We start from the raw sequence: 12,871 nt of genomic DNA, 5'->3' as shown, positions 1-12,871 counted from the left end.
GGATTGTTTTCTCTGAAGCATCAGAGGCTGAGGGGTTGATAGAAATATATAAAATTACGAGAGGTAATGATAGGGTTGATAGAGCCTTTTACCTAGATTGGATATACCAAGTACTAGAGGGCATAAATTTAGGTGAGGGGGGGAATTAAAAAAAATATTGCATCGCAAATCTTTTTTTAAAATACAGAGAACAGTAGGTGCTTGGAACATGCAGCCAGGAGAGGTGGTGGAAGCAGTTACGATAGCAACTTTTAAGAAGCACTTAGATAGGCACCTGTACGTGCAGAAATGGTGGGATAAAGACCATGTGCAGGCAGATGGGATTAGTTTAAAATTGGCATCATGGTCAGCACAGACATCATGGCTGAACAGTCTGTTCCTGTGCTGTACTATTCTACGTTCTATGTTCTCAGCTTCAAACTTAATTACAGCTTCAATCTTAAAAAAATATACAAGACCTGAATACCCAAGGGACACAGTTGCCCTCTACTTCAAGTCAGCATTCAATTAGGTTTGACCACAAAGAATCCAAACATGTTAAGGTCCATAGAGATCACTGACACACAGAATACTGGTTGTGATTAATGAAGACTAACCATCCAAATTGGAGGTCATTTCTGAAGGAATTCTCCTGAGCAGCATTATGAGCCTAATCACTGTTGGCTCCCCAGTGACCTCCCCTCCAACATATAATACTGTTGATTCTAATGTTAAACTCCATTCAAAAATTTGACAATAAATAAAGTCATTTGCTGACATTTGTTTAAAAGCTTGCACAATAGCTAGACTTGGTCAGTGCACAACATTCCATCTCTGGCCACACAGACCCTCCCATTGTTCCTGCCATTAAAAACCATTACAGTCAAGATACCACCATCAGCGGTGACACTGAAAATGTTGAAGAGGTTTAATTGAAGTGATAAAGGTAAAAAATTACAAAAAAGTTGAATACTTTGCAGAGACGGCCTCACATTGAGACTCCTCAAAACTCCTCCATTCCCAACATGTTTAATTTACATTGGACTATCCAGGGATAAGGCAGCTGTAAGTATATTAAAAAAGTAATGCCATCCAAGACAAAACTGCCTGACTGGCATTCCAGACACGGAACTGAATATCATCCCCTCCCCCAAGCTGCATTTACTATCCCCAATGCAATCCACCATTGCATACCATGACAGGAATTCCCAGCTGTAGAGCTATTATCACAGAGAGGAGAAACAAGATCATGGAGAGCATCTCAAAAGTAATGCTGTTCACAAGTCATATCATATCCCGACCTGGAAAAACATCAGCTTTCCCTTATCATCACTGAATCAGGACTCAGTTCTGAATTTCTGCCTACTATGATCAAAACGTGGGCACTCCATGACCAAATAGGGAAAAAAAAACAAAAAAAAAATCAGAAAAGATACTCATTTCCTAGAAGGCAAAACAAGGCATGTTGAGTTGACTTCTCACAGATGACAAAGCTGCACTCAGCACTCTCTCTCCCCAAATATTATTCAATAGTATTCAAATGAATAGAAATATTACTGCACTAATGTAATCTACATGCTAAAAAGTACACCTGAGATTCATGAGAAAATTTTAAATGATCAGTTAATTATTTTCCCCTCACAAAGTAGTAATGCATGGTAATGCATTGATGCCTTGAGATAAAGTTACATACATTGCTTTGCTGTGTTGGCAAATATTTTACTCCCTGGATCTCAAAGTAGTATTATTCCCTTGGGATTTGGACATAATTAGCAAAACCAACAATTATTACCCTTCCCTAATTGACCTTGAATTTATTGGCTCGTTAGGCCAGTCCAGAGGGTATTTAAAAGTCAATCACATTGGTGGGTCCGGAGTCATATTTAGGCTGAGATTTCTTCCCCTGAATCAGATGGGTATTTATGAACATCCAGTACTTTCTGGGCATCATTACTATTAACTATTTTTCCAAAATTTCAAATTGTTATTAACTGAATTTCAATTCAGAGGAGTAACAGTTAGATTTGAATTTGGGTCTCAAGATTGTTAAGTCAGAACTCTGGATTACTAACAACCACTGTGTCAACACCATACCCTACTGAAATCATTCTTCCCCAATTTGTTACCAGAAAATATACAGTTCCCTTCTAAAACCCATTACAATTTCTTGTTCCACTCTTTGTGCTAATAACCTTTTGTTTTCTTACCATAAAGTCGGTGGTGAAAAAGGTTCCCTGGAGATTTCTTATTTCCTTCCATTTTTCTTAGGCTTAAATTCTGCAACTGGAAATGGTTTCTTGGATCAAGCATTCAGATCACAACCAGCACATTTTGAATGGCAATTAGAGCTGGGCATTTAATGTAGGTCTTGTCAGCAATATTGTCTCTTTGGAATGCAAGTAAACAATTAGTCTAAATTGTTCATAATTCTGAAAACTTCTTTAACAGCCTAATGGAATTGATCTATGCTCATGCAAGGTTCCCTCAAGTTTTGGAATCAGTCACAAATCCCTCTTTAATGTTCCTTCCAATTTCTCTACTTCGATACAGTGAAATCAAAATTAAATGCAATTCTCCAGATGTCCCACAGGAGTCAAATACAGATTACAAATAACCTCATTTATTCAAGTGTTGTTATATGTGTCAAAGTTTTTAAATATTATTCAGTAAAGCAACCAAGATCTCATCTGCTCAGATACTATGTCTATATTCTCATTTAGCACAGTCTACATCAGCATTCCTACTGCTCAATCTCATAGCCCAACATTTTCTCAGATTATTTCTTCACTCATTGTTTGAGCCTGTCAAACTAGTGTGTCATTTACCAAGATTCAAAATATGATGCATCATTAAAACCCACACACTTCCTGTCTATAACACAGGCACTTGTATTTCACCGCTACACTAACCCATACTTCACTTGATCTGCCAACAAAGCATTCAAAATGACTGTTTTTGTGCAACATTCACACCCACTTTGAGTCTCTGCTGCTAATCCAAAGCAGCTGTTTCCAAATGCATTAGCAACAGAACACACCTACTGTACAGCTAGAAATTGAGCTTCCCGTGCCCCCCCCAAAAAAAGCACACTTGCACAATATAACCAGAGTAAAACCCAAGTAATCATTATTTTAAGGGACAAGATACAATTTGTCTCAACCACTCAAAAGTAACAGCCAGTAGAGTGGTATGCTCTGCTCTTCCTATGAGATGTGGGAGTTTCAGAGAGAGTTTAAGTGTCCCTGAGGACTACGTCTGCAAGAAACATGTCCAGCTGCAGCTCCTCTTAGACCGCATAGATTGGTTGGAGCGGCAATTGGACTCACCTAGGAGCATACGGGAGGCAGAATGTTATAGATAGGAGTTTCGGGGAAGTGGTCATACCAAAGGTTCAGTCAGATAAATGGGCGATTGCCAGGACAGGCAGGCAGTTCGTGCAGGAGTTTCCTGCAGCTGTTCCCCTCTCAAACAAGTATACCCTTTTGGATACAGTTGGGGGGGGGGGGCAGGGAGAAAAGAGCCTCTCAGGGGGAAATGACAGCAGCAGAAGAGCAGTGGCACCGTGACTGGGAGCAACTGTTATTGGGTAGGTCCACATCTCACATATGGGAGTTGTTTAAAGGCCAGCGAGGTAGGATGTTCGAGGGCATGTTGGGAAGAATTGTTGGGTCTCTTAAAGAGCATTCAGGTGGATATGCCCCCAGGTTATTGGCAGAGGCAAGAGAGGAGATTGCTGGGGCCTTGACAGTGATCTTTGTATGCTCTTTAGCCACAGGCAAAATCCTATTGGACTGGAGAATAACCAATGTTGTCCTCTGTTTAAGAAGGGCAGTAGATACAAAACAGGAAATTATAGGCCATTGAGACTTACATCAGTGGTAGGAAAATTATTGGAAAAGATTCTCAGGGATAGGATTTACTCACATCAGGAAAAGCATAGACATTAGGGATAAGCAGCATGGCTTTGTGCAAGGGGAGGTCATGTCTTAAAAACTATGATTTGGACAAATATATGGGTGGGCTGACTGGTAAGTTTGCAGATGAGACAAAGATTGACAAAGATGTGGATAATGAGGAAGCTCGTCAAGAGATTCAGGAGGAAACAGACTAGATGGAAATGAAGGCAAAGAAGTGGCAGATGGAGCTTAATCCAGACAAGTGCGAGGTGTTGCACTTTGGGAGGACAAATGTAAGAGGAAAGTATACAATAAATGACAGGACCCTTAGGAAAACCGAACTGCAGAGGGATCTTGGGGTGCAAGTCCGTAGCACTCTGAAAGTGGCAACACATGTGGAAAGGGTGGTAAAGGCAGCATATAGCATACTTGCCTCATCAGTCAGGATGTTGAGGATAAAAGTTGACAAGTGACGTTGCAGCTGTCTAAAACTTTCATTAGGCCTCATTTGGAGTACTGTATCCAGTTCTGGTCACTGCATTGCAAGAATGATGTGGAGGCTTTGGAGAGGGTGCAGAAGTAGTTCACCAGGACATTGCCTGTATTAGAGAGCATTAGCTATAAAGGAAGGTTGGACAAACTTGTATTGTTTTCTCTGGAATGTCAGATGTTGAAGGGTGACCTGATAGAAATATATAAAATTATGAGAGATATAGATAGGGTAGATAGTCAAAGTCATTTTCCCCCAGATTGGATATGTCAAATACTAGGAGGACATAGCTTTAAAGGTGGAAGGAAGAGAATTTAAAAAGGAGATTTACGAGGCAAGTTTTGTTTTTAAAAAAGAGTGGTAGGTGCCTGGAATGTGCTGCCAGGGAAGTGGTGGAAGCAGGCACAATAGCAACATTTAAGAGGCATTTAGACAGGCACATGCAGCAGGGAATGGAGGGATATAGACCATGTGCAGGCAGATGGGATTAGTTGGATTGGCCACCATGGTTGGCACAGACACTGTGGGCCAAAGGGCGCGTTGCTGTACTGTTCTGCATTACAGGTTCAGGTCTGACTGCAGAAACACGTTCAAAAATCTCCAGTGCAAAACCAATGGTCAACTGCATCACAAGATGTGCTGCTTTTGTATGAGATGATAAATTATGTGCCTGCTACTAGTATTTAACTTTTTATTGCAGAATATTCGATTTACTAAAATTTGATTAGCTAAAATTTAAAATCCTCCCACAGACATAATGGGATATACGAGTTTCTAAGTTACGAGTGGAGCATCATAATCAATGCACTATCATTTCCGCTACAAATGATATAGTTTCATTATTGCAAAATATTGATGGTAATTATGCTGGTTATTTCCAGGATACCAAATAGTTCACTTTAAAATGAACTTCGACTAAACAACCTGGACAGTGCTTCTGCTAGAAGACTAACTTGCAACAATTTATAATTCTGAAAAGCAAGTCTCCTAAAGAAAGATTACCCCAATGGCTACTTTGATACTAGTTCTTCCCAAGTCATTCCAAACAGCACATCATTATGCCAAGTATTTGACAGTCCAGCAATATTCTATCGCACCGTGTTTGGACACTTTGGGTTTTTGTGATCTCTCACCTTTGCAGTAAGTGGAGGGCACCAGACACATCTTCCTCTCCCTTCCCTTTTCAGCATTGCGAAGGTACCACTCCCTTTGCAATTGCCTCATCAGCTCTTCCATCACCACCAACTACTCCCCTTCTCACAGCGCTTTCCTATGCAACACCTGTTTTTTCTTAAAAACATATTCTTCCCCACCATTGAGAAGACCCAAAAAGTCCTTCCAGATGAAGCAGTGATTCAGTTGCACTTCTTCCAATGTAATGTATTGCATCACTGCACAAAATATGGTCTGCTCTGCACTGGCGAAACCAAACACAGAATGGGTGACTGCTTTGCAGAGCACCTCTGTTCAGTCCAGAAAAGTAACTTTGAACATCCAGCTATTTTTCTTTCTCTATTCCATTCCCTTTCTGACTTATCCATCTGTGGCTTCTTGTACCCTTCAACAAGACCCAGCACCTTATCTTCTCTATGGGAACATCTCAGCCTCTAATACTCAGCACGAATTCCAACAATTTCAGGTAAGTTAGTCAGAGACAGGACCAGTTTGTGCTGTATAAGCAGGGCCTGACCGGAGCAGTAATGAGGGCACTGCAAAGATTCTCAGCGATTGTTGGAATATTTCAGTTGGCAACACTGATAAGTGCAACCCCTAGCGAATGTTTACATAAGGTATTAAGACTGAAGGATGGGGAGGCGATTGCAGATGAAAGGTCAAACAAATCATAATTAAATTCTAAAGTTTACAATGGATTAAGTATCAGATATCAACCTATGCCCTGGAATAATGCTCCAGTACAGAATCAACACCTTCAGTGGTGATGTGGATGAGAAACTATGGCCTATAAAGTAATTAATTCGTATTTGTCAACCTAACTTGGCACAAAGTGTTACTTCCACCATAAACTTTCACTTCCATGCTAATAAAATATCAACTGATCATCACAGAGGTTGGCACAGGACCTTTACAGATTTAAGGTTCATTCTTTTGTACAATTCACTGACAGAGTCAATGTTGACATGTAGTTTGGCCTCCAATGTGTGCAAGTACCATTTGCATAGTGCAGCTCATTGAGTAAGGCTGAGATAACATACCCAAGTTCTGGAGGACAGACAATGTAGATTGAACTGTTCCCCACAAGTCCTGTAGATTAGGCCCACTCCGGGAGGTAGCGAGTTGGAGGTGGAATTGAAGTCTCTTTGCAATGAGAAACATTGAGGAAAGTATGGGAGAGTGAGGCAGCCTTGCCTGACACTGATCTGTGCTGAGATTGGAATAGGATCACAGCTCGCATGCCATTGAGAAGCAAACATATGATGGAGAAGAATTTCTACAGGCAGGTAAATTTAAGAAGGATGCTCCAAAGTGCCACTCAGTAGGCAGAGTGGTCAATGCAGCTCCTTGCATTTCTCTTTGGAGTTGTTGTGCAGTAAAGATCATGTCAATTGTGCCTCTAGATGGATGGAATCCACACTGCATTTGGGGGGCAGCTCTTCATCAACTATGAAGGGCAGTTGAGGAGAACCCTAGCAGACTCCAAGGAGACCCCTCCATTACTACCACAATTGGATTTGCCTCTACTTGAAGATGGTCATGAACACAGCATCCAAGGTCAGCATTTCTCCCTCTTCACCAAAATGGGAAATAAGTTTGTTACTGAAGTTCCACTATGTTTATCAGTAGGTACATGGTCTTTTTTGACTTCCTTATGCTCAGGAGTGACAGCAAGGCTTGACCAGATAGTTTGCTATGGGATGGCTCATATCAAGGATAAACAGTTGTGAAGTTATTTGAAGTGTCCCTTCCAGCATGCAGTCTCTGCTCTTCTACCCTTGATAAGTTCACCCACATCCCTAGCTTTCAGTCTGGGTGTTTTGACCATATTTTTGTCCTTCACAGCTCAGAAGAATCTGTCCATGTCACAGATCTCCTGTGCTCTTTCTATCTACGAACTGCTCTTTAGGTCATGGCTTTTCTGTTGGATCTCGACCTTTGGTGGCTGTAGAGCTGCTTCTTTGCCCTGAGGCATGGTGGAGCATCCAGACCATAAGTACATTGCATCTGCAATTAATTCCTGGATCTCCTGATCATTTTCATCAAACCAGCCCTTATTTTTCTGGTCAAGAACCAAGAGTCATGTTATACTTGCTTTATTATGGTGGACATCACACAAGGGGAGCTGATGAGATGTATGCTAGCTCACAGTTGACAGCTAAGCTCACCCTATAAATATGGTGTTCCTCTTCTGCTTTGCCCTTCTTGAAGGTACATTCATCACCATAGAACAAGTGATTGCTAATGGAGACACAAGAGAGTGCAGATGCTGCAATTGGAGCAAAAGAAACAAGCTGTTGTGGAACTCAGTGGATCAGGCAGCATCTGTAGAGGGAAGTGGACAGTCAACAATTTGTCCAGACATCTCGATGAAGGGTTTCAACCTGAATTGTCAACTATCCATTTCCTTCCACAGATGCTGCCTGACCCGCTGAGTTCCTCCAGCAGCTTGTTTTTTTGGCAAGTAATTGCTGATATCAGATTGGCATATTTTAAGTTTTGTTTTTGGTCATTTTGGGATTCACCATGAGCTCACAGACAACGAATGCTGCAATGTAGCAGATCCTGAGAGCTTCTGCAGCATAGCACTTCTTCCTTCCTCATTCTAGAAAACCAATGAACCACAGAAAACAACTTTGGCTTACACTAAAGCCAGAAGACCAACCCAAAAATCTGGGAGTAACCTTTGTGCCAGGCCCCTGCACACACATAAAAGCAGAAAAATCTGGACTCCTGCTCCTTCACACAACTCACTTCCCTTTTTAACATTCCTGGAAATAATCAACAGCCTCCAGAAAACACCTTTTAATATTTATCTTGAGTCCAGCTGGAGTAGTACTTGGAAGAACAATATGCAGCTCAGATCTCCTATAAACTTAAAATTTCAATGAACTTTGTTCCTATCATAAAACATTACAGTGATATTAATTTCTCTGATGAATCACCTAGCAAATGTTCAGTCGATGTTATATTCAAGTTTAAAAAAATTTGGTAACCCATAAAATGTACTCATTGATTAAGAATAACTAATTCTACTAATGCATTTATGTCTATATTGGTAATAAACAAAATGAGCCAGAAAGTTAAAAGTTTGAGGGAATTAATAGTTTTAATACCTTCGAAAATATAGAAACATATTTTTTGGCTCACCCCAAAAAAGTGGTGAGAAAGGATGTGGCACTCATTGTATCTTGTCTTTACACTGTGTTTAATAGATATAAAAATCATACCAATCTGCTTCATGGAAATCAAAGAAAAATTGGCAACAAATTACAGAAGGAGATATAAGAAAAAGCCATTAATAGCTTAGATTTGAAGCAGTGATAACTAAACACTTTACATTTTCATTGGAGGAATGGGGTGGTTATCTGGAAACATCATAAACAATTGAGGAAGACCATTCTGCTCAACGTACTTTGAGACAAAAAAAGTTTACCCCATTACTATAATTCCTGGTATGAAAAATGTCCTGAAATCAGTACTAAGATGGCAATTGACCAATACTCCTTTGTTGTCTCAAACAATGAGTAATATTTATATGCAGCATTGTTTCAAATAGAGATATCTGCTTTACAGTGACTGAGAAAATCAAACAGTAAATTTTAAAATACAGTTATTGGAGAGCAAGTAAATATTTAAATAGTTTAAAGAAGCTTCTCAATTTTGGGACAGAGTGGAAATGTTGGTTTTTGGAAGAATCCCAGCGTGTGCTGACGACACCTATAAAGATTTACCTTTCTTATTTTGTTTAATGCCATGTCCAAAACTTACCCCCAAGATCTAACTAATAAGGGTGGAGAGTGCCCATTTTTAACCATAGTTTCCTCAAATATTTCACCACAAAAGATCATTCTTGAGATTCACACTTCCAGTAAGAGAACACTTCTCTAATCTCTGTCACTAGAAGAGCGTTCAAAAGAATTTTAACTTCAGCGCGAAATCCGGATAGGAAATTCACTGGAAATTGGAATGAGCAGAAGCATTGATGCTGACAAATGAGAAATAAACACTTTGATATTGGGGGTTCTTTCCACCCGCTCAGTTTCATGATATGTCGGTGTAACGCCCTTTAAACTGACGGGTTTTTACACAGCTCAACAACAGACAGCTGCAGGGAGTGAGGGTGGGTGGAAGGGGGGGAAGGGAGAAGGGGGGGGAAGAGGGGGGGGGGAGAAGGGGGGGGGGAAGAGGGGGGGGGGAGAAGAAGGGGGGGGGGAGAAGAAGGGGGGGGGAGAAGAAGGGGGGGGGAGAAGAAGGGGGGGGAGACAGAATCATTCAATGGAGAAAACTGTGACAAATTCGTCACCACCACACCGTGCCTGAAGCAGTCGGCGATCTCGGAGCCGCGCCGGGTTGCTTGTGATCAGGCGGGCGGTTTGCTCGCCGAGGCCGCGGGCACCTGGAGCCCGCGCTGCCGCGACGTAACTTACTTTTCGTGGCTGCGACCAGCGCCTTCCCATCCTTCAGCAGCTCCTTGATGAACTTGTTCGTCTTTTCCAACTCGGCTTCGTGAGCTCTCAGCCGCTCGCGAAAGTGAGGGCTTTCCACATAGCAGTCGCTGAACTCCAACGGCTGCAGCCCCATAATTTCCCGCGTTTCGTCAGGGCGCCGAGGAGGTCGAGGGGAGGTGATGGGGGGGGGGGGGGGGTGGGGTGGTCGTCCCACCAGCCTAATCCCGAGCCCCGCGGAAACCACCGCCAAATAACTGCTGTCAGAGAACTCCCCCGCAAAACAAAAACAAGAGTGGGGCAGCTCGCACTCTCCTGGGGGACGGGCGGGAGCTCGGATGCTGCACTGGTTGGGCTCCCGAACCCGGTGACAGACAGCGGGCGAAGCTGCTGCTTTGTGTCCCGGAGATTCCAGCAGCCCGCGGTGAGTGAACTCAACACCCCGGGGGAGGCGGAGCCTACACTCTCCACACCTCCCTCTATCCCTACCAACCTTAACTCAGTTAAAAGAAAACCCCAAGGCACCCAGCAGAGATACAATCCAGCAGCATGCTGGTGCTGAGTATTTGGGGACAGCGTCTGACAATAAGTGTAGTGCCTAAAGCAACAGGTTTTGGACTTTTTTCTTAATTGCACCTCTCCAAGGAACCATTCTGCTGCGGGGGACACTCGAGCAAAGAATGCTAGATTAGATCCAATGTCTATTCAATTGGTTGCTGCCAAGGGGGCGCTCCCTTACAGAAGGCGGGGTCCGCACACCCTCACTGAGACGAGTTGAACCTGTCTCCCCAGAGGAAACCAGACGATTTCGCTAATGTGCCAAAACGATGTTTTTTAAAAAATCGACTGTCCGCAGAAGGCGGAACGACGTCCAACTCGCCTCAAGATCGCAGGCTTTTTCCAACGCTTTAGATTTCGATGGGGACCCAACAGTCAGATACCCTGTCTGCATCTGGGGCCTCGCCAAAAGGATCAACATCTTCGCTATAAAACCTTTGTCATTATAGTTAATCATGAATGGTCGTTTCTCGTTTCTTTTGGTGCAGGGAGCCTCGGTGATCCCTCTAATCCGTTGGTACATAGTGAAAGGTGAGGTGCTTCTAATATCAGCTGATGTGGCGGCGGTTTTGACAACCCGATGTACCACTGTCCACACATCATTTCCATAGCTTTTGTTACAACTTCCTTATTAAATCAAAGATGTCCATCCTCAGTGGATATAGTGACCAGGTGAGTGCCCTTCTCCTGAAAAACACTATGATGCTGGAGGAACTCTGTTTCTCTAGTGCTCCTCTCCTCCTTCCACCACCAGTTTGACCAGCGTCCTCTCTTCGTTGGCGCTACCAATTAAGCACGAAATAAGAGTACAGTACATCAGATTGCTTGTTTGTAGACAGACCATTGCATTACATAATGTAGCAAATCTACATGCAGAGAAAGGGCAGAGTAATAGAACGGCATACTATGCCTGAAAGTCAAATCAGAGCCAGTAAAGGCAACTAATTTTTAGGTATTGCATGGTCCCTTAAACCAGTTGGGTATAGTGAGCAAAAGTGTTTTTACACTGTTGGATTTTCACTGTTGTAAGAGAGGTCAGTGCATACTGTCCAGTTAACTAGAACTGTCCGGTAAGCTGAGTGCATTGTGAATACCATATTTAACTCTCATCTGCTTTGCTCTACAAACATTCTTGGCTCCTTTCTATCAGAAGATGTCACAGAACGGGAATTTCCCAGTAAAAAATATGGTCAGAGTACACCCAACAGAAGTAGAAGTGAATTCCCCACAATTATGCTCTGAGAATATATAATTGGGTGTGTTTCAAGATACTTCTCTGGGTTATGATTCAGTATATAAATACTTAGTAGTTTCTGTCATGAAGTCATTAACACTTAGTCCTAACTACTGCTAAGGTTTTATATCCTGGAATGAATTAAATATTAATTAGTATTTCCTTCTTAGATGTCTGTGTTTTTAGCACTAAATTGTGTAATAAGGTGAATTTGATTTTGCTTTGTTCTCAGCGTCATCTGAAACCATTGTGGCACCATATGATTTGATTACCTCTACACCATTCAATGTTGATGTGCACTCAATTAAGTGTGGCTATTGATTAATTTGTTTTTACATGTTATCTTCTCTATTTGGTTCTGAATGATTCAGGAAACATAATGTAATAAATCCATATGCATGTGCTTTAACTCAATTTGAAAACTTAATGTATTATATTTAGTTAGCATTAATTTTATGAGTGCATTTAGTTTTTTTTTAATGGAAGAAATTGCAGGCAATATAATCAGTGGGATTGCAAGCATTCTGCTATGAAAATTTCCGGTTTGTTCCTTAGGTCCTGTTAAGAACTTGGATTTATTTACATGTCATCATTTCCCTAGAACACCTCCAAACTCTTTACACCAATGAATTATTTTAATGTACATTCACTGCTATTATATACAAAAAGTTAGCAGCCAATTTACATAATATAAAAAAGATATTTACTAATAGTCTCATTTGTTTCTGACTATTTGCTTTTAATATTCCTGTTTTGGAAACTGGCATAAATAGCTGATGTTGCCAGTTGATCTGAAAAACACAACTTTTCTTTTGAATTAAAATGATGGTGTAATACTATATTTTCTAGAAGTCCTTTACACAGTGTTAATTAGTGTTAACATTTTAAACTCCTGAAGAAAAAGAAATCCCACCAGCAAGATAAATGAATAAATGTTTGAAACATTTTATCTAATCTAATCTATTCTTGTAGTGAATTAGGAGACTTTGTTCCTTCCTTTAAATATTTGAGATCAAACCCAAGGAGCAAATAGCCAATAGGTGATTAAAGATTAACTGGTACATTACCCCACAGAGGCTTAATGGCACCACAG

At 41.4% G+C, this 12,871-nt stretch overlaps 1 protein-coding gene across 2 annotated transcripts in view; it reads right to left on the bottom strand.

Annotated features, from left to right (window-relative positions):
• Positions 1-10,546, bottom strand: part of arhgap10 (Rho GTPase activating protein 10) — a 153,379-nt gene extending 142,833 nt beyond the window's left edge. Inside the window, exon 1 of one of the 2 annotated variants that reach the window (XM_052036414.1) lies at positions 9,969-10,546. In XM_052036414.1, coding sequence (XP_051892374.1) covers positions 9,969-10,122 — 154 coding nt within the window. In that variant the 5' untranslated portion in view covers positions 10,123-10,546. The remainder of the gene's footprint in view (positions 1-9,968) is intronic. The other variant, XM_052036404.1, reaches the window with a different exon arrangement.
• Positions 10,547-12,871: the final 2,325 nt, after the last annotated feature.

The sequence above is a fragment of the Pristis pectinata genome, chromosome 2, assembly GCF_009764475.1.
Source record: "Pristis pectinata isolate sPriPec2 chromosome 2, sPriPec2.1.pri, whole genome shotgun sequence".
Taxonomy (NCBI): Eukaryota; Metazoa; Chordata; class Chondrichthyes; order Rhinopristiformes; family Pristidae; genus Pristis; species Pristis pectinata.
This window is presented reverse-complemented; position numbering and strand designations above follow the sequence as displayed.